General features: G+C 43.5%; 2 protein-coding genes across 4 annotated transcripts; both read left to right on the forward strand.

Annotated features, from left to right (window-relative positions):
• The first annotated feature begins 1,656 nt into the window (after positions 1-1,656).
• HAUS4 (HAUS augmin like complex subunit 4) lies at positions 1,657-23,280 on the forward strand. The gene is made up of 9 exons (XM_072150488.1): positions 1,657-1,799; positions 3,649-3,788; positions 7,608-7,739; positions 7,815-7,952; positions 8,045-8,141; positions 10,014-10,159; positions 22,060-22,190; positions 22,265-22,333; positions 22,525-23,280. Exons 1-9 carry the CDS (start codon positions 1,778-1,780, stop codon positions 22,706-22,708), a joined length of 1,059 nt encoding a protein of 352 aa, XP_072006589.1. The 5' UTR covers positions 1,657-1,777; the 3' UTR covers positions 22,709-23,280.
• LOC140128727 (uncharacterized) lies at positions 14,861-17,274 on the forward strand. 3 transcript variants are annotated; one of them, XM_072150435.1, is made up of 3 exons: positions 14,861-16,200; positions 16,451-16,583; positions 16,656-17,274. In XM_072150435.1, exons 1-3 carry the CDS (start codon positions 14,954-14,956, stop codon positions 16,956-16,958), a joined length of 1,683 nt encoding a protein of 560 aa, XP_072006536.1. In that variant the 5' UTR covers positions 14,861-14,953; the 3' UTR covers positions 16,959-17,274. The 3 variants fall into 3 exon arrangements, with proteins under 3 accessions (XP_072006536.1, XP_072006545.1, XP_072006529.1); XM_072150444.1 differs by having other exon boundaries at positions 14,861-15,982; positions 16,091-16,200; positions 16,451-17,274; XM_072150428.1 differs by having other exon boundaries at positions 16,451-17,274.
• Positions 23,281-24,133: the final 853 nt, after the last annotated feature.

Here is a 24,133-nt window from a genome sequence, read left to right on the forward strand (position 1 = left end):
CTTCTGCCAGTGTAACCATAAATATGCTGGACACACGTACACACTCCTGTCATCACTGAGATCTTGACCTGCCATTAGACCTCTTCCACAAACACATTTCCTAGATGAAATATAGGTTCTGTCATAAAACAGGCAAAGGTTTTCTTCTGAAAGTGGAAGGAAGAGTTTCATAGTGTTCTATATGGATCGATGATATTGTCGATCCGGTCATTTATTTTCAACTGGATACCAGTGATATAGTGATGCCAATCTAAGGGTTTCTTAAGCTGCAGATATACCAAGACTTCTTTGTGGTATGCTGGAGACATGGGAGTGGGGAGTTGTAGGTGCTAGCAGGAGAGCTAAATAGGTCATCAGTAATGTATGACAGCAAAAATAACAATGGCTGCAGCGCAATTATTTTGTGTTGTGAGATTAAAGAGAAACTTTGTTAGAAGACATAGTTACATAGTTTATACGGTTGAAAAAAGACATGTCCATCAAGTTCAAACAAGGAAGGGAAGGGATTGGATAAACAGGAGAAACAATTCTTTATAACATAAGAGTCAATATAATTTGGATGTAATAAAACAATCTAGATCCTTCTTGAATCTCTCTGCTGTCCCTACTGTGACCAGTGCCTGAGGGACTCTCCCAGATTTAATCCCCCAAGGACATATGTTGCCTGAGGATTATTAGCCCCCAGGTGCATAACCTTACATTTATCCACATTGAACCTCAATTGCCAAGTGGATGACCAAACACTCAGTTTGTCCAAGTCCCTCTGCAGCCTATGAGCATCCTCAATGGACTGTATTACACTACACGGTTTGGTGTCATCAATATAACTGATGACCATTCTGAGTAGGAATCATTGACCACAACTCTCTGGATATGATCCTTCAGCCACTTTTCAATCCAACTGCAAATGATTCCTTCCAAACTAACAGACCTTATTTTACCCTTCAGGCGTCTGATGGGTAAATAGAATAAAGGACACCACTATTGGTGATGGGAAGCCTACCATCAAAATCCATTTACTCATAAGTATCTTATATGTCTTATCCAAGGCCTACTTCCTTCTGAAATCAACTTATAAAATTATGCAAATGATTCAGAAATATGGGCGTAAACTAGAGCACAACAGTGCTGCAGTTTCACAGGCTACAATGAGCAGAACATGTCTCCCCCCTGCTCACTCTCCCTGTGTAGTCTAGTAGCAACAGGAAAAGCTGGGGTAATGGAGATCTCAGCTCAGTGTAACAGCCTGCAAAGCTACAGCTCCGAGGGGCTCTGGAAACACTTACCTCATTAGCAAAATGAAAAAAGTTGATTTTAAAAGGCAAAAGGCACCATGGATAACAAATATAAGAAGATTACACCAGTCTCGGTGCCTTGATCTAGGAGTAACAGCCCTTGGTTTATCATGATGGATTTACTGGGGATCCCACGGTGGATAAAAACATCCAAACTGCACTTTCAGCAATGGCAATATGAGAAGCTGCAGACTTCCTCCAAAGTATATGAAGTACCAAAGCTCTCCTGTGTCATGAGTAACCCCATACTCCATCTGTCCTGCTTCTATGATACATAAGCTATAACAGAGGGGACACAGTTCTCTCATTCCTTCCACCAGCCCTGCACTTGGCTTCCCCGTATAACACCATATTACTCCTCCCACACACATACACGAGGGCGGTCACATGGCACTGACGTCATGGAAGGTCCTTCAGATCTCTAGGATATACAGACTTAAAGTGGAGACTGGGCGGGAGATCCTGCGCTTCAAACAGTGAACATGTCACGGAACCTGCAGTATGGTGAGGATCTGAACCACACATTGTAATCCATTACATTCTATGTAGAGACTTGACCCTCACATACATATGGAGAAGGCAAGTCTGTAGAGTCCACACCATATGTGTGGGAAGCACAAGCCTCTGCCGAAGATGTCAGGTTCATTGCAGTTCTGTGGTGAAGTTGGGATAAGTGTATAATAAGGAATTATAATGTCATATAAACACTGTAGAAAGCCAAATATATGGTATAAATACTGTGCTGCTCTCTGTGAGTATGGAAGCTAAAGGGGCAGAGCATTATTATGACAGGATGTCATACAAGAGCTATCTTACTTGGGACTTTCCCTTTGAGAGCCTCAGGGCGCGGTCACACGTTTTGCTAGTGTTGTGTTCATAACCCGATGCTAGCGCACAGGGGGCGGTCCTCGGCCCCATCGCATACGTGCTTCTCTGGAAACGCATATGCGTTTGGGCCAAGGCCCGCCCCCTGTGTGCTAGCGTTGGGTTATGAACGCAACCTCAGCGGAATGTGTGACCGTGCCCTTAATGAAGTGCTTAAAAGGAACTTGTGCGAGTGGGACACTAAAGCACCCACAGTTCTTTATGGAGTTGTGGTTTTAAGGTTACAAATTGCCTGATGTCAACTCTGTCAGGGCGCAACTAATAAGACAGTGACTGAAGTTGGTGTAGAGCAGTGGTCCCCAACCTTTTTTTGCCCTGGAACCGGCTGTAAACATATATTTTCTCCAGGGACCAGTAGGTGGCTTATATTGTCCAATTTCCTGAAGAGGCCCCCCCACCTTCTACTTTCCCAGCTGAACTAAAAACCAAAAAAATATTCGCCTTCCCTGTTCCCCTGCAGCAGTCTTCTCTTCGCTCACCGTCAATAGAACAGTGCATTTACATGGAAATTAGGTAATGGGAGAGAAGACTGCTGCAGGGGAACGGGGAAGGTGAGTATATTTTCTTTTGTTTGTTTTTACAGAGGTCCAGCGCGGCCATGGACCGGTGGTTGGGGAACACTGGTGTAGAGCACCTGTGGAGGGAGCTGGTGTGTAAATAGAAGGCTGCACCTGCAAACAAGGGTCCCTTAGACTTTTGCATGCGCCAGTGACCAATGAAAATCTCTGCCTGGGACGCAAACACCGGCAGGAATATAACTTCTATCTTTTGCGTCTTGTGCAGTTCATGAAATTCACAGCAGTTTGCATGAGGCCATACAAGCAAATGAGGACGCGTGCTAGCTGTAGAAAATACGGCTAGCGCAGACCCTTACTACTTCATCGTGTGAAGGTAGCCAATGGGTTATAAATGATATAGGGAAACGACAGAAATTTTTAGTGTCCCAAATTGCCCTGATGGCTCCACTTTAGAAGTTTAATAGGCTTGAATACATTAAGGGGGTTGTGTCAAGTATAATGTTCTACTCCAGAGGACAAGGGATAACATTGTGAGCAGTGGGGATTTGCCTGCAGGTAGCCCCCCACCCACCCAGTGGGGGTGCAGGAAAAGGCAGAATGCTGCTCTAAACTGCTTCCCATAGATGGTGAATCCTGTGATCAGGAAGGATCCACTGATCATACAGGTATCCCCTATCTTGTGGTGCTTTGTGATGGGATGTTGATTATGGCGACAGTAGAAGTTAATTTTTGCAGCTTTCATTTGTATAAAATATTTCATTTGTAATTTTAATGTTTTAAATAACTGTTTATTCCATTTTGTGAGAGGCGGAGTGAACTAAATTACTATTTTGGTTGTGTTTTATATTCTTGGTAATATAAATTGGTAGTTACAGTTGTTATGGATGCCAATCCGCTGTGAGTACATGCGCAAGTCTTCAATGCATAATACTTTATTTTTTCTATTTCAGTGACTGCCCGTCTCCCAATGCTTCAGGTAGAGGAAGAAGATCTGGAGAAGAATCCTCAATTTAGTAAACTTTTACTAGAAATGTGCCAGTTTTTGGAGGCAAGTGGGGCTAGTGTCTGGTTGTGCAATGAGCTGGAAGAGGTAATTTCCCTGTTGAATCCTTTTCTGCAGTTTTGGAATTCTCGAATTCTAAAATTGCGGTTTAGAAAATGTTTTATAAGATGTTTCTATTATTCACGCCTTTTTGACATGCCATCAGACTGAAAAAATTGATAAGCTCCTGTTTGATTTGTAAATTTTCAAATGTCCTAATAAAATTATTGATTTTTAAAGACCATGTAGATTAGCTGATGGTGGTGGGTGCTTACGAGGCTTAGAACTTTAGGTGCGATTTTTCAAATTTTCTTGAAAATTGCCAAGACTCAAGTTTTGATAGACAATACCACTTTTACGTGACTTTGAGAGGACTAATAGTAAAACCCTAAAAAATAACCCCACTTAGATACTACATTCTTTAATGTATTTAAAACTACGTTTACAAAGTCTGTTAATACTTAAGGTGTTTCACAGGGGTGAATTTTATGGGAAAATGCATTCATTTAGGCCAAAAACTACTCATTCACAATGGATTAACTCCTTCACCCTCACTGACTGATATATCCGTCGGCTGTGCGTGGGGGCCAGCGATCAGTTGCCATGACATCCTTGGGTCTTCGGCAGAACCGAGGCTGTCTGGTTTCTGAAGATTCGTTACAATGAGCCAGTGGCTCATTGTAATGTATCCTATTAAGAAACGCCATACAATGCAATACAGTAATATCATAGTATATGGTAGGAAAGATCCGACCATATAGGGTTAAAGTACCCTAGAGCAGTGGTAGCGAACCTATGGCACGAGTGCCAGAGACGGCACTCGGAGACCTTTTTGTGGGCACCCGGGCCAATTGCCACAGCACACCAGGAAGGGCTCAAAGAATCTTCCTGTAGTTCCAAGCAACTTAAAAGATGCTGCTTTCAGTCATATATTAAAGTGATACTTACTTGCTACTTGGGACAGTAGGAAGAAGGAGAATAAATAGACAGGACCAAATTCTCCTTGAAGGACCTACTGCTGGCCCCACAATTCTCTGTGTACAGAGGGACACTGGAAAGAAGCTAAAATGATGCAAATTTTCCATTTTTCTTTCTACTGTATTTCTGTCCTCAGGGAGGCGAGTATGATTGAACGTTGTTGAAGAACAGGGAGCAAGAAGTTACTGCTTTAATTTTTGGTTGGCACCTCGCGATAAATAAGGGGGGGTTTAGGGTTACAGTTTGGGCACTCTGCTGGTAGAAGGTCCGCCATCACTGCCCTAGAGGGTATAAGAAATGGTGGGGGGGAAAAAGTTTAAAAAATGTAAAAAAATTAATCAAATTTCTAATCACCCCCTTTCCCTAAAACTGATATAAAACAAAAAAAACAGTAAATATCACAAACACTTGGGTATCGCAGCATCCCAGAGTATAAAAACAGTTATTGCCGGCTGTGAACCCCATAAAGGAAAATGGCTCCCAGATGTCTGAAACACGTCTTTGACACTATGAAAAACTTATTAAAAAGTATGAAAAAGTTATTAGCGTCAGAAGATGGCAGAACCATTTTTCGTACACATTGTTATAATTTGTGAAAATGTATTAAACCACAAAACCTGTATGAATTTGATATCACCATGATCGTACCTCCCCGAAGAATAAAGTAGATAGTGAAAGTTATAAAAACTGGGGGCCAAATGCATTTTTTTTTTTTTTTTTTTTTTTACCAATTTCACCACCTTTTGGAATTTTTTCTCCAGTTTCCCTCTACACGGCATGGAATAATGAATAATGTCACTGAGAAGTAAAAGCCATCCCACAGAAAATAAGCTTTTCCAATCCCGGGTGCTAGTCCTGGTCTGGGCTGTGATAACAGAGCCCAGCCCTAACACCAGAAGGACACTGGGTCCTGAAATCTTCGTTGGATGAAGCTATTAAGGTGTTCATCCTCACAGCCGTGTAAATAAACACAAGGATATTATATGTCAGCTCATATTCTGTCTCCATAGACACACACTACACGGCTTGGCTACTCCACGCCCCAGTAGCCACGTTACTCCTCCTACCCTGTTGTGTGCGGTGCGCAGCTCCTCGTAGCTGCGCGCCCTCGTCCGACAAGCCGGCTACTGCGCATGCTGCGCGCTGCACACAACAGGGTAGGAGGAGTAACGTGGCTACTGGGGCGTGGAGTAGCCGCGCCGTGTAGCCTCGTGCCTGGCTACTCCACGCCCCAGTAGCCACATAAAAAAAATTTCATATTAGGGGAATAAAGTTTACCAAAAGTTAGCGGGACGTGAGGGTTTTCTCTAAAAAGAGCTATCCTCACGTCCCTTACATCCACCCTATCGCCAGTTCTACCTTTATAGGTAGAATCGTGGTGGTAGGTTCCCTTTAATAAACTGTATTAGAAAAATGTTAACAAACACAATATTAAAATTATTTCAAAAGACTGTTACATCTTAAAAGATTTGATTTTGAATATTTGTTTGTTTTTCATTTTTTTAATCACATTTTTTTTCCTATATTTCCAATATATATTCCCCTTCACCAGACTTATAAGACGACCCTGACTTTTGAAAAGATTTTCAGGGGTTAAAAAAATCTTCCATTTGATGCATTATGACGCAAACATACCTTGAGAATGCTGTAGCTACACTGATGCAGAAGCATATCTTGTTTAATCCCTGAGCTGAGTGGTTTAGAGAGCTTTAACACCCGAAAACCTTTTCAAAAGTCAGGGTCGTCTTAGAGGGGGACACCCATCCGTCCCACGTATACAATTCTGTGAATAGGGACGGATGGGCGTAGCCGGCCACCTAGGCTGGCTGAAAGCAGTGCGGCTTCCGCGGCCATGTTTGTTTACATGGGCACGGACAGCAGTGTGGGACATCCGGAGGGTGTCATGTTTATTTGTGTGTGCAGCCCCCTCCCGGCCACGTTTTTTGGTAAAGTCTTGGACAAACCCTTTAAAGCGTCCTAAAATTATTACACAGTTCCAAAGTACAGGATGTGCATTAAGGACCAAACTGGCTGTGTAACATAAAATACCGCACTTCATCTGGTAACCTGGCTCACTGGTCTGACCAAAGAATGGCTGAATAGCTTCTCCTAGTGGTGTCCATAATCTGGGGTAAATGCAGGGCAGCAGGAAGCTTCAAGACCAACTATAGCTCCTCATGGAGTGTGCTAAATTGCCTGACAAAAAATAATACAGGACAATTTGGGACACTAAACCTCAGGTATATGAGGACCTCTGGCTGGTTTATGGCTCCAAATCACCCTGGCAGGTCCCCTTTAAGTGATATTTTATTATGTGCACCCTTTTATAATATAAAAATATATTTAAATATTTATCTTGGTGCTGATAGTTTGGTTGCTGCAGAAGGAAGGCTTTCTTTGTGCTTGGCTGCCACCGTTCAGCTTGTTACCACCTGTCATTGCATTTTGCCCATATTTTTAATCTGGCAAGGTCATCTATAATCATCTAATAACTCTCTGTAATGTGTGGAGCTGGCAGTGTCTGGTACTGTGTGCTGTCCTCCTATTTCTGAGCATCCTGAGATATAGGACCCTTCTCTGTTACCTCTCCTTGACTATACGTGTGATTAACGGAAAGCACTATTTTGGGTGGCACTGCCTGTTTCTTGATTTATGTCCCCTCTAGCTGGTTTGGATTTGTCCAGCACAAGATAACAGTGAAATCTCTCCCTTAGGGCATTTTTATAGCAATGAAGAATGATCACAAGGACAGGGAACTGTACACAGCAATTTAAGTCATGTGAAGAGAAAATTGGTAGCTCCATCGTAACCCTCCTGTAACACTTATCAGTATTGTAGGGTTGGGGTTTTGAATAATGACTGACCATACTCTGGCCTTTCCTTTTTAAGTCACACAGAGAGATGCGAATCCAGAGGAAGCTTTGGTTCAGGTCTGAAGTTATTTATCGGCTTATACAGGAGATACTAATAGAATTGCAGGTGAAGAAACAAGAAGGTACAATAACTGATGAGGAGAATAAGGTTAGTGTTTTATCAATAATGTACCTTTATATTTCATTTATTTTATTTAATATCGTCTTCTGTCATAACCTCCAGTTTCAGGATGGTCTTCAGCAGTGCCTATTGGTCTCTGAATGCTCACGTCTCCTTTCTGATCCGGACCCAGTTCCTGGCTCTGTACCCCTTCTTGGATTAGAGAAGCAAGACCTGCATGATCTTCTGCCATCACAAATGGTGACATAAAGCTAACCTATCTCGTCATACTGCAGAAGGTCCTGCATTGTCTTGGTTTGGTGCCCTGTGTCACTTGTTCCCTCTTATTTTAGGATGTTCTTTGGCTAAGAGAAAGATTGCACAAGCAGCTGGAAGATGCCCTGCGAAAGAAATGCTTTAATTTTTTATCTTTTCACCAACCAGAAACCGGTGTGTTCACTTATATTGCCCTTCATTTCCTACTATCCCTAATTTTTTCTCTTGAAATTAATGCATAAGAGTAAGCAAAAGCAGCTCCTAGTGCTTAAACAAATGTCGCAGTGTTGGAGTGATAGCGTTACCGGAAACCTCTAACACTGCGGTGGAGTACAGTGCTGCCTCTTCCCCGGACTGCCCCGCTCGCTTCATAAGCCCTATTCCTGCCCCAATCCTGCCCCCTCATGAATACATCGGACCGCTTGGCGAGCGGTCCGCTGTTTACATTGTACTCCGCTGCAGTGTTAGATAGCGTTACCAGAGGTTTCCGGTAACGCTATCACTCCAACACTGCAGCGTTTGTTTAAGCACTAGGAGCTGCTTACTATAGGGCGGTGTTATTTTTTTTTTTATGGGTAAGTTATCACTTTTTACATAATTTCCGGGAGATTCAATAGCAAGTTATTAAATCTTAGGTTCAGGGACAGTTTTATTGTACGGGTTTTTACGGACATTGTGATGCCCAATATGTTGTTTGTTGTTTTTTGGGGGTGATTTTTTTTTTTTACTTTGTTACATTTGATTATTACATGGTATTCAACTTGAGGGGACTTTTAGTGTGTGTGTGTACTGTTATAAGCTACACTCACACGTTTGGGGGACATATGTGCCATACATGCGTCCCCCATAGATGGCAATGGCCACATGGAGTGGTACGGTGACACATGTCCGGCATTGTAGCACTCGGTACACGGGGGGGAAAAGATAGGACATGTCCTATCTTTCCCTGTGTGCATGGCCTGAAAGCATTACATTTCTATGGAGAGGGGTCACCCCTCCTCCTCTACATCGCAGTGGCCATATGCCCACCCGGCTGTAGCCTTGCGGGCATACGTTCGTCTGAATGCAGCCATATTTTGTCCTAGGGTGGGAGGTGAACAAGTGATGATTTATTATCATAAATTATCCCATTAATGAAACTACTCTCAACGTATGTAAATCAATTTGTATGAAATTTGTTACCTCTTTTAGTGTTGGGGATAAGAGAAAATGGGGGTGCAATTTAGAATTTTTCTTGCTAAATGAATGTATTTTTTAAAATGTACACATTCACAATGGATAAGATGCCAAAACGGTCCACAAATTTTTTTTTTTTTTTTTTGGGGGGGGGGGGGGGATTTGGACATTTTTTGCAGGATAAGATGTACTTTACAAATACTTAATTTTAAGGGGTCTTTGTCTAATTGATGAAATGTTAACTCTTTAATGTGTGGAGGTTTAAAAAAAATACTCAATTCTGGCTTCAGTAGGAAGATCCGATCCCCCGGTAAGCGACATGGAGCTGGGGGGTGGGGGGGGGGGGGGAAGGGGAGGGGGGTTGTTAGATGTTGACTAATGGGGCAACAGGCACATTTCTACAAGGGGTTGGCTATAATATACACCTGACACCAGAAACTGCTGGCATCTGGTCCGATTGTGAGTCGGTGCCAGAACCTTGGTGTAATAGTACTTCAGGGGTAGCAAGTCACTTCTCTTTGTACAGTGATATCATGTCCTGCGTAAACAAACATTGCTGAAAACAGTAGTTCAGTGTGTGTGCGCATGAAGTAACATATCCATACCTTTATGGTATGTTAATTTATTTTACAAGATTGTGGGACAGATTAAATATTGTATAAAAGGACACAGTGCAAACTATATCTGATGTTAAGTATCATGTTTTGTAAACCAGGCAGTATAATCAGACCAAGATCTTCATCTATAGGTCCTTGATAGGAATTGGTGTTGGACTAGGAAGAGAAAGTAAAAAGTATATTTGCTCAGTGCAGTAAAGAAATGGTTAGTAGCTTTACTATGACTATACATAATTTAGCATTTTTGTCTTAGATGAGGAAGGTGAAGTGCTCCGTGCAGCTAAAGCTCTCCGCCTGGCTACGACACTAGAGGATGAAAAAAGAAGGTTAAAAAATGAACAAGAGAAACATCATGAAATGGGAGAGTTACTTGAAAAGCAGCAGGAGATGTATCCTTCTGTAAGTAAATGGATATCTACATATAATTGCATGTCTGCTATTTCTGCGTAAGAACCTGATATGGAGAAATAAGCTTGGCGCAGGATCCTCCTCGACGTCGACTATTGGGATTAAATGAGAAGAAGTGCATGAGGTTTTTGGTTAATTCACATAAAGCTCCTACTACTTTTTACACAGGGGTAGTAAGTTTGAATATGCAAAAGTTATTCCATGAACTTATAACCATTTTGTACTTATGCACCTTGTTTATTCATGTGTTTTTTAATATAGCGATGTACTTTTTCTAGCAACCTAGATATAGTTATAGATACGTGTACATTTTCGTTTGGGTATTTATACAGTGTGAATGGACTGTGATGGCATATACGGAGCCTCGCATTAGCGGCGTGCCACGTCTCCTGCACACGGTTTTGGTTTATGCCGATTTTGTATGTTCCATAGTTTTTAAAATCATACAGTGACACTTTTCAATATGCGACTAAGAGCATTTGAGGCTCGAAAAGCATCTGTTGGGTGTGTCTCGAGTGTGACTTTTTAACTTGAGCAAATAAAGAACATAACATCACAGTACTGGGAGACACTTTTATTTTTAAAATGTTTAATCTGCATTATAACTGGCCCTTAAATTGAATTCTTAAAAGAAAACTACTTAGGTAGCATCTCCAGCAAGAAAACATCAAAGGGGTATTCCCACTTCTGCAAATTTAATCTTTTTATTTGTATTGTAAGAAGTTATACGATTTTCTAATGTAGTTTCTGCATCAATTCCCTGCAGAAATCTGACCATGGTCACACAGGAGCGCAGCACGTTGTTATCACAGGGAGTAATCAGAGCTGTGGGTTATAATGAGATGTGCATCTGTGTGACCATGATCAGATTTCTGTCCACTGGTAGTAAATAAAAAAAAAAAAAGCTTTCTATAGAAGGACAGCAAGCAGAGATCTAGGAGACTATGAGTAATTGATACCAAAAGTATATTGGAAAATTGTATAAACTCTTATAATACATGCCATAACGTTATTTTGCCGAAATGGGAATACCCATTTAACACATACAAAAGTGACCATAATGAAGTGTTTGGGTTGTGATTGAGGAGCACAAAACTGCGTTTAGCAGAAGAAATACTTTTTCCTGTCCGGATATGGGTAATATCTAGTTATAAAACGTCACTTTTATTAAATGTCAATTAAAAGAAAAATTGTGTGTGGAGACATTACTACAAGGTGCCTTAGAAAGTTGTGATTAAAAGCACAGTAGGGTAGGCTCAGTATGTCAATGAGGAGTGGTTCACTCACTATTAGTGTATCACATTGACATCAAGCATGCATTATAAGGTCACATAGAAGTGGTTGTGGCATAAAAGGCAATGTGATAGACTCCACTGAAACTATGATATTCGGGGTTTATTTGTAGGTAGTTTGGTCCTAGGTGTTATGACAGATGTTCGCCTGTCCACGGTCTAGACGAAGATAATACTATATAGATTCCTTCAGGTGTCTCACTGACATTCATGTCTAAAGGTAGAGAGACCAATTTTTACTAACCCCCTCCGAGTGTATATGGGTTGGTCATATAGTATGACCAGAGCCCTACACAGCAGGAGTCTAATAGTAGATGGAATTCTATTAGCCACGCTATGCTGTAGGTAGATAATGCACGCTAAATAATTAGATTTGTCTCAGAGCCTAACTATACTGCTAGTTAAAACAAGGACACACAAAAGCCCCCCGACATGTTTCGCCAGCAAGCTGGCTTCATCAGGGGTAGGGCTACAGCATAGCGTGGCTAATAGAATTCCATCTACTATTAGACTCCTGCTGTGTAGGGCTCTGGTCATACTATATGACCAACCCATATACACTCGGAGGGGGTTAGTAAAAATTGGTCTCTCTACCTTTAGACATGAATGTCAGTGAGACACCTGAAGGAATCTATATAGTATTATCTTCGTCTAGACCGTGGACAGGCGAACATCTGTCATAACACCTAGGACCAAACTACCTACAAATAAACCCCGAATATCATAGTTTCAGTGGAGTCTATCACATTGCCTTTTATGCCACAACCACTTCTATGTGACCTTATAATGCATGCTTGATGTCAATGTGATACACTAATAGTGAGTGAACCACTCCTCATTGACATACTGAGCCTACCCTACTGTGCTTTTAATCACAACTTTCTAAGGCACCTTGTAGTAATGTCTTCACACACAATTTTTCTTTTAATTGACATTTAATAAAAGTGACGTTTTATAACTAGACATTACTTTTTCCTGTCCGGATATGGGTATTTCCATAACGTCCCCCATGACGGCCCACTAGGAGGATGACCCTTGACCTCTGTAGGGACAGGAAGCAGAGAGGTTAAAAGCCTCCCCCCACATCCTCCCGCCAGTGTCTTCCTGTCCCTACAGGGGTCAGGTCAAGAGAGGGTCTCTCTCCTCCTAAGGGGGGGGGGGGACGTTTTGAAAAAAAAAAAAAAAAAAAAAAAACGGAGAAGGATCTCCATACTCACCAAGCCTTACCTGGGGTTACGCCGACTGCGGTCCAAGTTCCCCTCCGGACAGATCCTCGGTTAGCCCGGCGGCTGCGGGCTCTCCCTGGAAGTTATCTTCGTTCCGGCTGGCGTCCTCTCCGGCGGGCTGGTCACCAGACTCTCGCGCGGACGCAGGAAACTACGTTTCCCAGAATTCCCCCTGTTCGATGACGACTTCCGGTCGCGACCGGAAGTGACCGCGGACCGGGCGCGGGACGCAGTAGGAGCCACCGACAGGGGGATGGGCTCCCCATGCAGGTATTTAAATCCTCAAATAGCGGGTAGTCAGTTGGTCTGAGGTCTATGACTCGTTTTCTTCTTGGCCGGCCGTCCCAGACATCATAATGGCTGATGAGGCAGACTTGGGCCTACTCCACCCCCCGGTGCACGTGAGTGGTGCTGTATGGCAACATATACAACTGTTTTTTGTGTGAGCTCCAAGTCATTGTCTCCTTGCCTTCCTTCCCTAGGAGCAAGTTTCTAAGGGGAAAGGCAAGGAAGAGAAATCAGGAAAGGAAAAGAGTAGAGAAAAACCTGAAAAAAGCAGGATTCCTGTTAAAAAATGCAGTATGTGCTTCCGTACACTACTAGAGGGCTATAAGAAACCGATCTGCAGACTCTGCATAGAAGAATTCATGCGGGAGGAGAAAACGTCTTTTATGGACGAGCTTAAGTCCTTTATAGACGAGAAGGTGGTTTCTTCAGTGGCGGCGGCTACGCAGGGAGCCCCACCCCCACGTAAGAAAGCTCGGATAGTATCGGCTTCCTCCTCAGAGGAAGAAGAGGGGTGTATTTCAGACTCTCCCTCCTGCTCTCTGGCGGGAGACCAGGATCATCAGGATCGTGAGCAAGCAACATGTTCCCGCTACTTATTCCAAAATGAGGATCTGGACGATCTTCTGAAAGCTATGAGAGATACATTGAACCTCGAGGACGAGGAACCCCCTCTTTCTCGCGAAGATGAACTATTTGGGGGACTCAAAGCCAGGAAACAGCGTGTCTTTCCCCTCAATGATACCCTTAGGGGTCTAATTAGTCAGGAATGGAGAGACCCTGAGAGGAAAATCGCGGTCTCTAAGAATTTCAGGAAACGCTTAGTCTTCGACCCTGAAGAGTCAAAGGATTGGGACTCGTTCCCCAAAGTTGATGTACAGGTTTCCAAGGTCTCTAGGAAGTTGGACCTGCCCTTTGAAGATTCGGCTCAGTTAAGAGACCCAATGGACAGGAAATCAGAAGCCCTTTTAAAGAAAGCGTGGGAAACTTCCATGCTAAGCCTAAAATCGAACTTAGGAGCCACTTCGGTAGCAAGAACACTATATTTCTGGCTGGGGAAATTAGAGTCCCATATCCGGGAGGGTACTCCCAGAGAAGACTTACTGGAAAGCATACCATTGTTAAGATCTGCTACTGCCTTCCTTGCTGACGCATCTGCCGAAGGAATAAGGTTTGCTGCAAAAGAAGGAGCTCTTACCAATGCCACCAGGAGGGCCTTATGGCTGAAACAGTGGAGCGGGGACATCCGCTCTAAATCCAAATTGTGCAGCATTCCTTTCTCCGGAGACTTTGTGTTCGGACCCGAATTGGACGCTATACTCGGAAAGGCGTCCGACAGAAAAAGGGGATTTCCAGAGTCCAAAACAGTACCCAAGAAATCTTCCTTTCGTCCTTTTAGGAACACCGGAGAGACTTACCGTGGCAAAGGTAAGCAAGGACGGTGGAGTTATCCCAAAGGAGGAAGGGGAAGGGGGTTCCTTTTCTCTAACCTCCCAGAGGGTCCAGGAAACAAGAAACAATGACGCCAGAGTGGGGGGGCGTCTCCTGGGATTCCTATCCCAGTGGACAAAGGTCACCTCGAATCCCTGGGTACTATCTATCTTGGAATCAGGCTACAGGATAGAATTCTCATCACCCCCCCCTTCTCCAAGGTTTGTCGCTCCCTTACCCTCTCTCTCTCATTCTACACATTCCTTCATTTGGCAGGAAGTGTTTCATCTAATCCACATGGGAGTGGTGGTGCCGGTCCCTCAAGAACAAGAAAAATTGGGATTCTACTCCCCGTTGTTCCTTGTCAAAAAACCAGACGGATCAAATCGCCTAATTATCAACTTGAAAGAGCTAAACCGCTTCATCGTTTACAGAAGATTTCGCATGGAGTCGGTGAAAATATCCAACATAAGGCATCAGATTCGTTCATTCAGACGGAAGGACTCTGTACCAGTCAGACAGGCGATGAAGATCCTGGGGCTCCTCACAGCATGCCTACCTGCGGTCGCCTGGAGTCAGAGCCATACTCGGATCCTTCAGAGTTGGATCCTAACCTTCTGGAACAGGAAGTCTTCAGGTCTAGACAAGAAGATCCGGATTCCTTCCTTTGTAAAGAGGGACCTGCTGTGGTGGATGGAATCAAGGAACCTAGAGAAAGGAGTATGTTGGCACCACCTCCCAACCATCACCATAGTGACGGACGCAAGCAGCTCAGGCTGGGGAGCAATCCTTCCTTCCCACTACGAGCAGGGGTCCTGGACTCTAGCCCAAGCAAAAAGCAGCTCAAACTACAGGGAGTTAAGAGCGGTCTGGGAAGCGCTAAGATCGAACACAGCCTATCTGAGGGATCATCATATCCACATTCTCTCGGACAACGTCTCGACAGTGTCCTATTTAAGGAGACAAGGGGGTACAAGATCTCCAGTATTATCGAGTCTGGCTCGTACCATCTTCCAGTGGGCGGAAGAAAACATCCTTTCCATCTCTGCCACCCATTTGAAGGGATCCCTCAACAGAGAAGCGGATTATCTCAGCAGGAGAGAGATCCTACCGAACGAATGGTGTCTCAACCAGGAAATCTTCCTACATCTAACCAGCGTCTGGGGCATGCCCCAAATAGACCTATTCGCCACGAGGGAGAATTCAAAATGCCAACAATACTTCTCTCTGGAGGCCGGCGAGTCCAGAGATCACTTGGACGCGTTCAGCCATCGTTGGAGCGGAAGTCTTATGTATGCCTTTCCCCCAATTCCCCTAATTGCGAGAGTACTCAGGAAAATCTTGCTCGACCGGTCAAGGGTGATCCTGATCTGCCCAAACTGGCCAAAAAGAAGCTGGTACCCACTGCTGAGGTCCCTATCTGTCCAGCAACCCTTTATTCTACCGATTCAGAAGGACCTGCTATACCAAGGTCCGATTTTCCATCCCGATCCAGGAAGACTCCGTCTGGCGGCTTGGATCCTGAGTTCGAGTTCCTAAGGTCCCAAGGTCTCTCTCGGGCCGTAATAACTACGTTGAAGGCAAGTAGGAAAAAGGTTACTTTCGCCATATACCATAAGATATGGAAAAAGTTTGTGACCTTTTGTGGGGCTAATCCCCCCTCTCAGTCTAACCCAAATATTTTACAGGTACTAGACTTCCTGCAAAAAGGACTAGAAATTGGTCTTTCTACTAGCACTTTGAAAGTCCAAATTTCGGCTCTGAGCGCATTCTTCGACCAACCCCTGGCGGACCACAGGTGGGTCAAAAGATTTATTGCTGCTGCAAATAGAATTAGGCCTCAGGTTCTGAAACGGGTTCCCTCCTGGGATCTCTCCCTGGTTCTAGATGCTCTCTCCAGGCCTCCCTTTGAGCCTTATAAAAGACGCTAGTATAAAAAACCTAACCTTAAAAACTTCCTTATTAGTAGCTGTGACCTCAGCTAGAAGGCTGGGGGAACTCCAAGCCATTTCTATTAGAGAACCCTATATGTGTATTCTCCCTGACAGGATAACTTTGACTCTGGATCCAAGCTTTGTTCCTAAAGTGGCGTCCAGGTTTCACAAGAACCAAGAAATAATTCTTCCATCATTCTACGGGAATCCTTCTTCAAGCAAGGAATTGGAGTGGCATTCCCTGGATGTAAGGCGCTCGGTCTTAGAGTACTTAAAAGCTACGAAACCTTGGCGCAAAGATCACAATCTCTTTGTTCAGTTTCAGGGGAAGAACAAAGGGGTAAAGGCATCCAAAACCACGATCGCCAGATGGTTAAAGACTGCCATAGCCTCCTGTTACACAGAACAAGGGAAGGAAGTTCCTCCTAACCTTAAAGCCCATTCCACCAGAGCCATATCCGCCTCCTGGGCAGAGAAGAGGGGCGCTTCTCTTGAACAAATCTGCAGAGCCGCCACCTGGGTTTCTTCATCCACCTTTGCAAAACACTATCGGCTGGACTTACCCAACTCACAGGATCTCGCCTTCGGTCAGAAGGTTCTCCAGGCTGTGGTCCCACCCTAACTCTACTAATTTTGTAGATCTCCTAGTGGGCCGTCATGGGGGACGTTATGGAAATTGTGAATTAGACTCACCGGTAATTCGGTTTCCATCTAGTCCTCCATGACGGCCTATATATTTTTCCCTCCCATGTTTCTTTCACTTCTTTGAAAATTCTGTATGTGATTCTAACAAGACAGAATAAAAATATGTTGTATCTTCCACTGGTGTAGTTATTTGGTAGACACTGGCGGGAGGATGTGGGGGGAGGCTTTTAACCTCTCTGCTTCCTGTCCCTACAGAGGTCAAGGGTCATCCTCCTAGTGGGCCGTCATGGAGGACTAGATGGAAACCGAATTACCGGTGAGTCTAATTCACAATTTCTTCTGCTAAACGCAGTTTTGTGCTCCTCAGTTAATAAACTCCCTGCCGTGACAATTGGTCCATTTTTTGTAATATAATCTGGGTTGTGATTGAGAACCTGTTAGCAGGTCTCTTTCCCCCTCCCCCTTCCCCCAATACACATACACACCATTTTATCTATTTTTCACTGATGCCTCTAGCCATGGGATTCTTGACTCCATTTTCCTAAAAAAAAGACTTTCATTGATGTCCTCTGTTCCGGACACAGAAGTGGGAAGCTGCAGTATACAGTCAACCTATCCCACCCTCCTTGCGGAGATGAAGAGAAAGGTGAATTGCCCTTCACACAGCCAGAGTCGCTCTACTTTCTGAGGGAGTGGTTTATGCTACAGCAGATCCACTGTCTCTCTCATAACCTCCTCCTCAGTGAGAAGGTGGGGTATACACACTGTACACTGCAGCTCTCCTCCATGACTGGTGGACATCAGTAAGTGTTTTTTTTTTTTTTTTTTCTCTCAATGCGGTCTCTAATCCCATGGATAGAGGCATCAATGAAACATGTATAGAGACCTCTAAAAGGTACTGTGTGTGGCTTGTGGGGGTTCCCTGGTGACAGGTTTGCTTTTTAATACCTCTATGTGGTTCATGTGGATTTTTCTCATTCGTCACGACAGCACCAACCAAGAGAGCGTCCGCCCTGGGACAGGAAACCCGAGCATAAAATGAATGCTCCCCCCCCCACCAGCCTCATTGGTTTCCTGTCCCGGAGGGAACCTGAGTGCTGGGGCGAAGGAAATTACCTGGACGCCCTGTTCAGTGGGAGCCGACCAGTAGTGGCGGTGCCGCGGGCTGGGCTCAAACAGGGGCTTGGAGATTAACGCTCCGGTTGATGATATTGCAGGCGGCGCGGCCCCCAGAATTGATGTGGCAGAAGGGAGTTGGCAATACAGCATCAGCCTGAGGTGTGGGCCTCGCCTCCTTAAGAAGATCCTTCTGGCAGGGCCTTGATGAGTGACTACAGCCGCTGCTAGGAGGGGGTTAATACTCCAGGGGGAGGAGCGGAGACAGCTGGATAAAAAACTCCCCTGTAGCTGTTTGGCTCTTGATGTGCATCACCCGAGCGTCCATGTGTGGACTCTGCACCAGCACCCAACTGAGATTCTTGGTACGGACAGCTAAGTGGTGAGTCCGTTTGATACCGCTCTCTTTCTGGGCTAATGGGGTTCCCCCCTCATGTATTTTAGGGTGAGGATGTCCCAAAGAAAGCCACACTTAAAACCTGCCATAAGCAATTTAGGGTGTGCGAGGATAAACTTCCCTCAGGCTATCAGAAGCTTACTTGTGCACCTTGTTTGGGGAAGAATAGTATCGACAGCATTAATTGATTCCTTTTGTACCATCATAGGGGAAGAAGTCTGTAACTCCCTAAAGAAAGCTGCAAAAGAATGTATGTATGGTTTTGCCTTGTCATATCTTGGGGTGTTCTACTACTGTACAAGGGGATGGCGATTCTGTCTCGGAGGAAGAGGGTCAGCTGAGTGGTAGCCACTCGTTGTCCTTATCTGACACAGCAGAGGAGGATGCTTCAGGGAAGCCAAGCTTCTTACCAGAAGAGACCAGTGGATCAATTAGTCTGGGCTACCATGGACATTGAAGAAGTGAGAGAACCAAAATCCGTCCAGGATGTAATGTTTGAGGGGCTGAAGGATAAGCAAAAGAAAGTATTTCCCATTCATAATTATGTAAAGGAGCTGATTAAGAATGAATGGAAGAGACCGGACCGTAGGATGTTCATACCAAGGGCTATAAAATGCTGAAGATGACTTGTCCTCTAGGGTGGGGGTCCACAAGATAGATGTATCTATTTCCAAGATCTCAAAGAAGGCCTCTCTCCCTTTCAAAGACATGGGGTTCCTTAAGGCCCCCATGTACAAAAAAAAGCAGAAGGTTTTCTGAGGAAAATCTGGGGAGCTTCAGCGGCTTCATTTAAGCCTAATGTCGCTGCGACTTGTGTAGCCCACTCCCTAGTTCTCTGGCTTGATCAATTACGTGTGGACATTGAAAGTAAAGTGCTTAGAGAGAACCTCATTTCCTCAGTGTCTATTGTGCGAAAAGGGGCAACTTTTTATCAGACACATCGGTAGAGGCAGTGAGGCTATCGGCCAGGGGGAAGCGTTTTCCAATACTGCTAGGCGTGCTCTCTGGCTGAAGAGTTGGTCAGTGGACTTGAGCATACCTTGAGAGGGTAAGACCCTGTTTGGCCCAACCCTGGAGGACCTCCTCAAAAAAGCAGGGGACAAAAAGAAGGGGTTCCCGGCCGCCTACAGAAACTTTGAGGCATAGATCTTTTAAACCCTTTTGAAGGTCCTTCTCTGCCCAACATAGACCTGGACAGGTTAAGGATTGAAGTTGACTTAGACCACCGTCAAGTTCAATATACTTTATAGTTTAAGCCAGTGATTTTCAACCAGTGTGCCGCGACACATGGTCGGGTGTGCCGCGAGGAAAGTTCCTCTTACTATGGTACCCCCTCTGTTTTGTTTCCCAGAGAAATGTAAAATGAGAAATACTATAGTCATGAGGCTGTAGTACTACAAGTACCAGCTCATATGCTGAGTATATGAGCTGACACTTGTACTCTGGCCTCATGGCCATAGTACTTCTCATTGTACCCCTTTATTTTGCAGTATATGAGCCACATAATAATCAGCACCATATACTAAAAACAGGGAGAAACTGAGAACTGTTGAGGAAGAGCTTCATGTGTGTCTTTCCACCATTCCTACCAGGATATCCCTTTTGTGTTTATCGAAACAGGCCCAGGTTTCACAATGAGTGAGTAAAATAAATTTAGAATCTATATTATTAACTATATGTATAATATGACTGTTTTAGTGTCATTTTGTGCTATTTTGGTTGGTGGTGTGCCCCAGGATTTTCTAAGTATAAAAAGTGTGCCGCGGCTCAAAAAAGGTTGAAAATCACTGGTTTTTAAGCAATACAAAAAGACACATTTGGCATGAGTACTTTACCCCTCTTCGGTTGTAGCATGCTGTAGTCCAAATTAAAAGTCCATACTTCCATGGCTTCCACTGAGACGCTGAACGCCTGGTGAGTCCTGTGAGGTTTCGGAGGGAGTTCCTCCTTCCTCAGACATCGAGGGAAGCTAGTGGTTCTTTTTATCTCGTCTCTGGACAACCCCAAAACCAATTACCTCAGGCTTTCGGATTTTCGGACAAAGTTCCGTTAGATCTAAGTCTACCAAACCTGCCTTTAGTTCTGTCATTTCTGCAGCCTTTAGAAAATCAGACAACCTATTTATTGTATCCAGGGGAGCTAACAAGTGAGCTAAAGCTTCTTTTACCGAGGCCGCCTGGATAAGGTCTGCCATCTCTGTGCAGGTTGACCTAATGCTTTGTATGCTTCAAAGTCACCTGAAGACTCGCTCTACCAGGGCCCTCGCTGCTTCATGGGCAGAGTTTAAAAACGCCTATATTGATCAGATGCAAGGCTGCTGCCTGTTCCTCTCCAAACACACACATTCTATAGATACTATAGGGTGGATTTGGCTGGTGCTGGGGATCTGACTTTCATATATATATCTTGTGGTTGCAGTTTGTAATTTCACAGAGAAAGCCAAAGTTGTCATCACTATCTCATGTTAGGTCCAATGATAGTACATATTGTTTACTCTATTTTATGAAATGGGCCATCATCTGCACCATATAAGAATCGGCGCGTTACCATTGTATGTATAAAGTACCTGACTACTGGATATCCCACGCCCGCTCGGATAGCTGACACTCCGATCCTAGAATTTTAAAACTGTAAAAGCCCATGAAAAAATGCAGCGTAAGCGTTTTTTTTGTCAAGTTCACTGCATTTGGATTTTTTGTCCTACTTCCCAATACACAGCATAGAATATAAAATACTGCCACTAGGAAGAACAATTGGTTATGCAGAAAGTGAGTCCTTTAAAAAGCTACATACGTGGCAAAATAAAAAGGGTAAAAGGTGCATTGGTGGAAGGGATTAAATTAAAATTGGTGGTGGTCATTTTAACTGGCCCTTTCCATAAAAAAAAGGCAATTTTTTTTTTTTTTTTTTTTTTTTTAAATTTGGGGTTAAAGTTATAAAAACTGAAAAGTTCTTTTTGGTACAGTACCAAAGGCTTTTTCTCCCTCAAATTAGCATAAAGGTAAAATGTCACGCAGTAGGCAAGTCATTTATAATTTTAATTATATGGCAATAACTGGAGCGAGAACTGCAATATTTTTCATAGTGTGGGTGGGGATTTTTTTTTTTACTAATTTGGAAATATTAATATATATTTCTCTTGTTCTCTCGCGCTCTCTATCATATATTATTTTATTTTTATTTTATTTTTTTTTAATTCTAAGGGTTCACAAGTTTTTAATTTTTATTCTTTTTCATAGAGAGTCCAATTTTCAGTGAAAAAAGACAGCCTAAGGAGGCACATGTCTTTAACAGAGTTGTACTGGGTATTATAGGACCCAGTAGCTCTGATTTAACCCTTCCACGCCCAGGGATATTGTCTCACAGGGCACTTTTGTTATGTACGCTGCAGTAGGGTAAGTAGTACAGGTGTGGAATAAAGTGTTTTTTACTGGGGCTTCAATAGCACACCTATTCTTTCAGATGACAGTTAAAGTAACTACACTGGATAATGGCTTTAGATTGAAAACTTGCTTTTAAAGTTAACTAAAGCTTTCAGATTTCATTGGCTGCTGTTGTGTTTTAGGTGCTTTTACGATGCCTCGCACTCCTCCGGCAGGCTGCCTCAGATCTCCGTCTTCAGGCACAAACTGACATAGACAGGATGAACGCTGAATACTTGGAAACCAAGAGTAACGCTTACTTGTTAAAACTACGGTAAGAATTGCAGAAAGGCGTTAATTCATTCTGTTCAAACAGATCTTTCTCACCGCGTTTCTTTTCCCTTACAGGATAGAAGAGCTTCAAGTTCTCACAGATACTTACACTCCTGAGAAGGTTGAAGTTCACAAATACATCAGGTAAAGCAAGGGGAAAGATATGTATTTAGTTCCTGTGAGTTGTAGTCTCAACTTCTTGTGTACATCAGGTGGCAGCGGTCCCACATGTCAGACCCCCATCTAAATTGATCTCTTATATATAGGATAAGTGATTGCTTTTTAAAACCGGAGAACCATTGTAAAGGGAATATAATTCTTACTCCAATTTTCAGGTCCAATTTGGAGTCTGCTGTGAAATCTGAGAAGACTGAACTATCAGCATCCAGACAGATCCTTGCCTCCTATGAATTCTTGGGCACGAAATTTGAGGAGCTTGTCCAAGAATATACTCGCCTAAGAGATAAAATTAAGGACAATCGCTGGGCAATTCAGGAACTGAGCAAAACCTTACCGTGAGAGATGACAAAATCAGAAGTTTCCAAGCTCAGCCTTTTAAGCAATAGGAATGGTCTTCTCTAAAATTGTATACTTGCGACTCAGGGATCTTCCTAATCAGTTTCTCTGTTAATTTTTTTTTGTCTTTCTGCACATGAATCATACGTATACTCTGATTTGGGGCCATTTTAATGTTTTCTTTTCAAGCAGAACGGCAGATGTTTTCATATATTCAGTGATCTAGCTGAGCTATTGATATTTTGTTATAGTAGTATTATAGTTTTCTACTTTAATAGTGCTCAGCTTCCTACATAACAAACATACTTTATTCATTGCTACGTGGCTGATCCTGTCCTATTCCTGCCTGGTCTTCTCCCACTCTGAAATCTCACCCTTGGCAGTGTAATCTAATATCAATACATAATATCCTAATGGCATATTTTAAGAGCTTTTTTTCTTCTAATGTTAAAAATGTAACTTAATGCATTGTAAATAAATTTCTCAAACCTTTTTAATATTTTATCTCATCTTTGTCACCAAGTTACTTTCCAAACCCATGTATAATAAAATAAAAGCAGCTTACTATTACCTATTATGTGTGTTACAGTATGTGTCTCCTGCTTGGTACCTAAGGCTACATTCACACGACCGTGTGCCTGCCGTACCATACACTGCGGGCACGCGATGGGGCCCGGGAGAGGAGGAGGGGGTGACACGTCCTATCTTTTCCTGAACCGTGCTGCACGTCCATTGCCGGCCCATGGGGGACGTATATAATGTCCCTTAACAGCTGTGTCAATGCAGCCTTATAGGGTACAGCAGGATGTAGTGAATATCTAAAACATAACATTTAATATTTTAAATCCATTATTGTCTTGCATCACTCCTTTGACCTACCATGACAACAAAAATTGAGTGAGGGGGTAATTGGACTGCCAGACCTGAATCACAATTTGCGAAAACAACCCCTACAGGGTAACAGAATATGGGGTACAGTCAATTACAATAAATAAGTAAAGGGTAGGTCTCACGTATATTCAGAGCAAAAAGGTCTTCAATGATGTTTAATGCACATCACCTCTCTCTGTCGTATTCTGTGACAAACCCTGGTCCCCACAATTTGACTAACAAGGGCGATACCCCAAACTCTCCCTATGCAGACCAAGTCGCCCTAACTAGACAAAGGAGGTTGCCACGTGTTTCATGTAAGATCCTCAGGGGAACAATATAATTTGCCTTAAGCCAAGAAACTTTCTTTATATCTGGATCTCCTAGCCCACAAGTGACTTTTGAGAAGGTAAAAGCTGTGATGAGTCCTGCATTGCTATGGCGTGTGCGCCGTCCCACCGTGCAGTCATGCTGTTTAAAGCATCAGTTTAAAGTTTTCCCAAATCTCTGTTTTGGGCAAATGATCCAATTCCCTTGATGTACAAGCGAGGCTATGCT

This window comes from Engystomops pustulosus, chromosome 1, assembly GCF_040894005.1.
Source record: "Engystomops pustulosus chromosome 1, aEngPut4.maternal, whole genome shotgun sequence".
In the NCBI taxonomy this organism is placed as follows: Eukaryota; Metazoa; Chordata; class Amphibia; order Anura; family Leptodactylidae; genus Engystomops; species Engystomops pustulosus.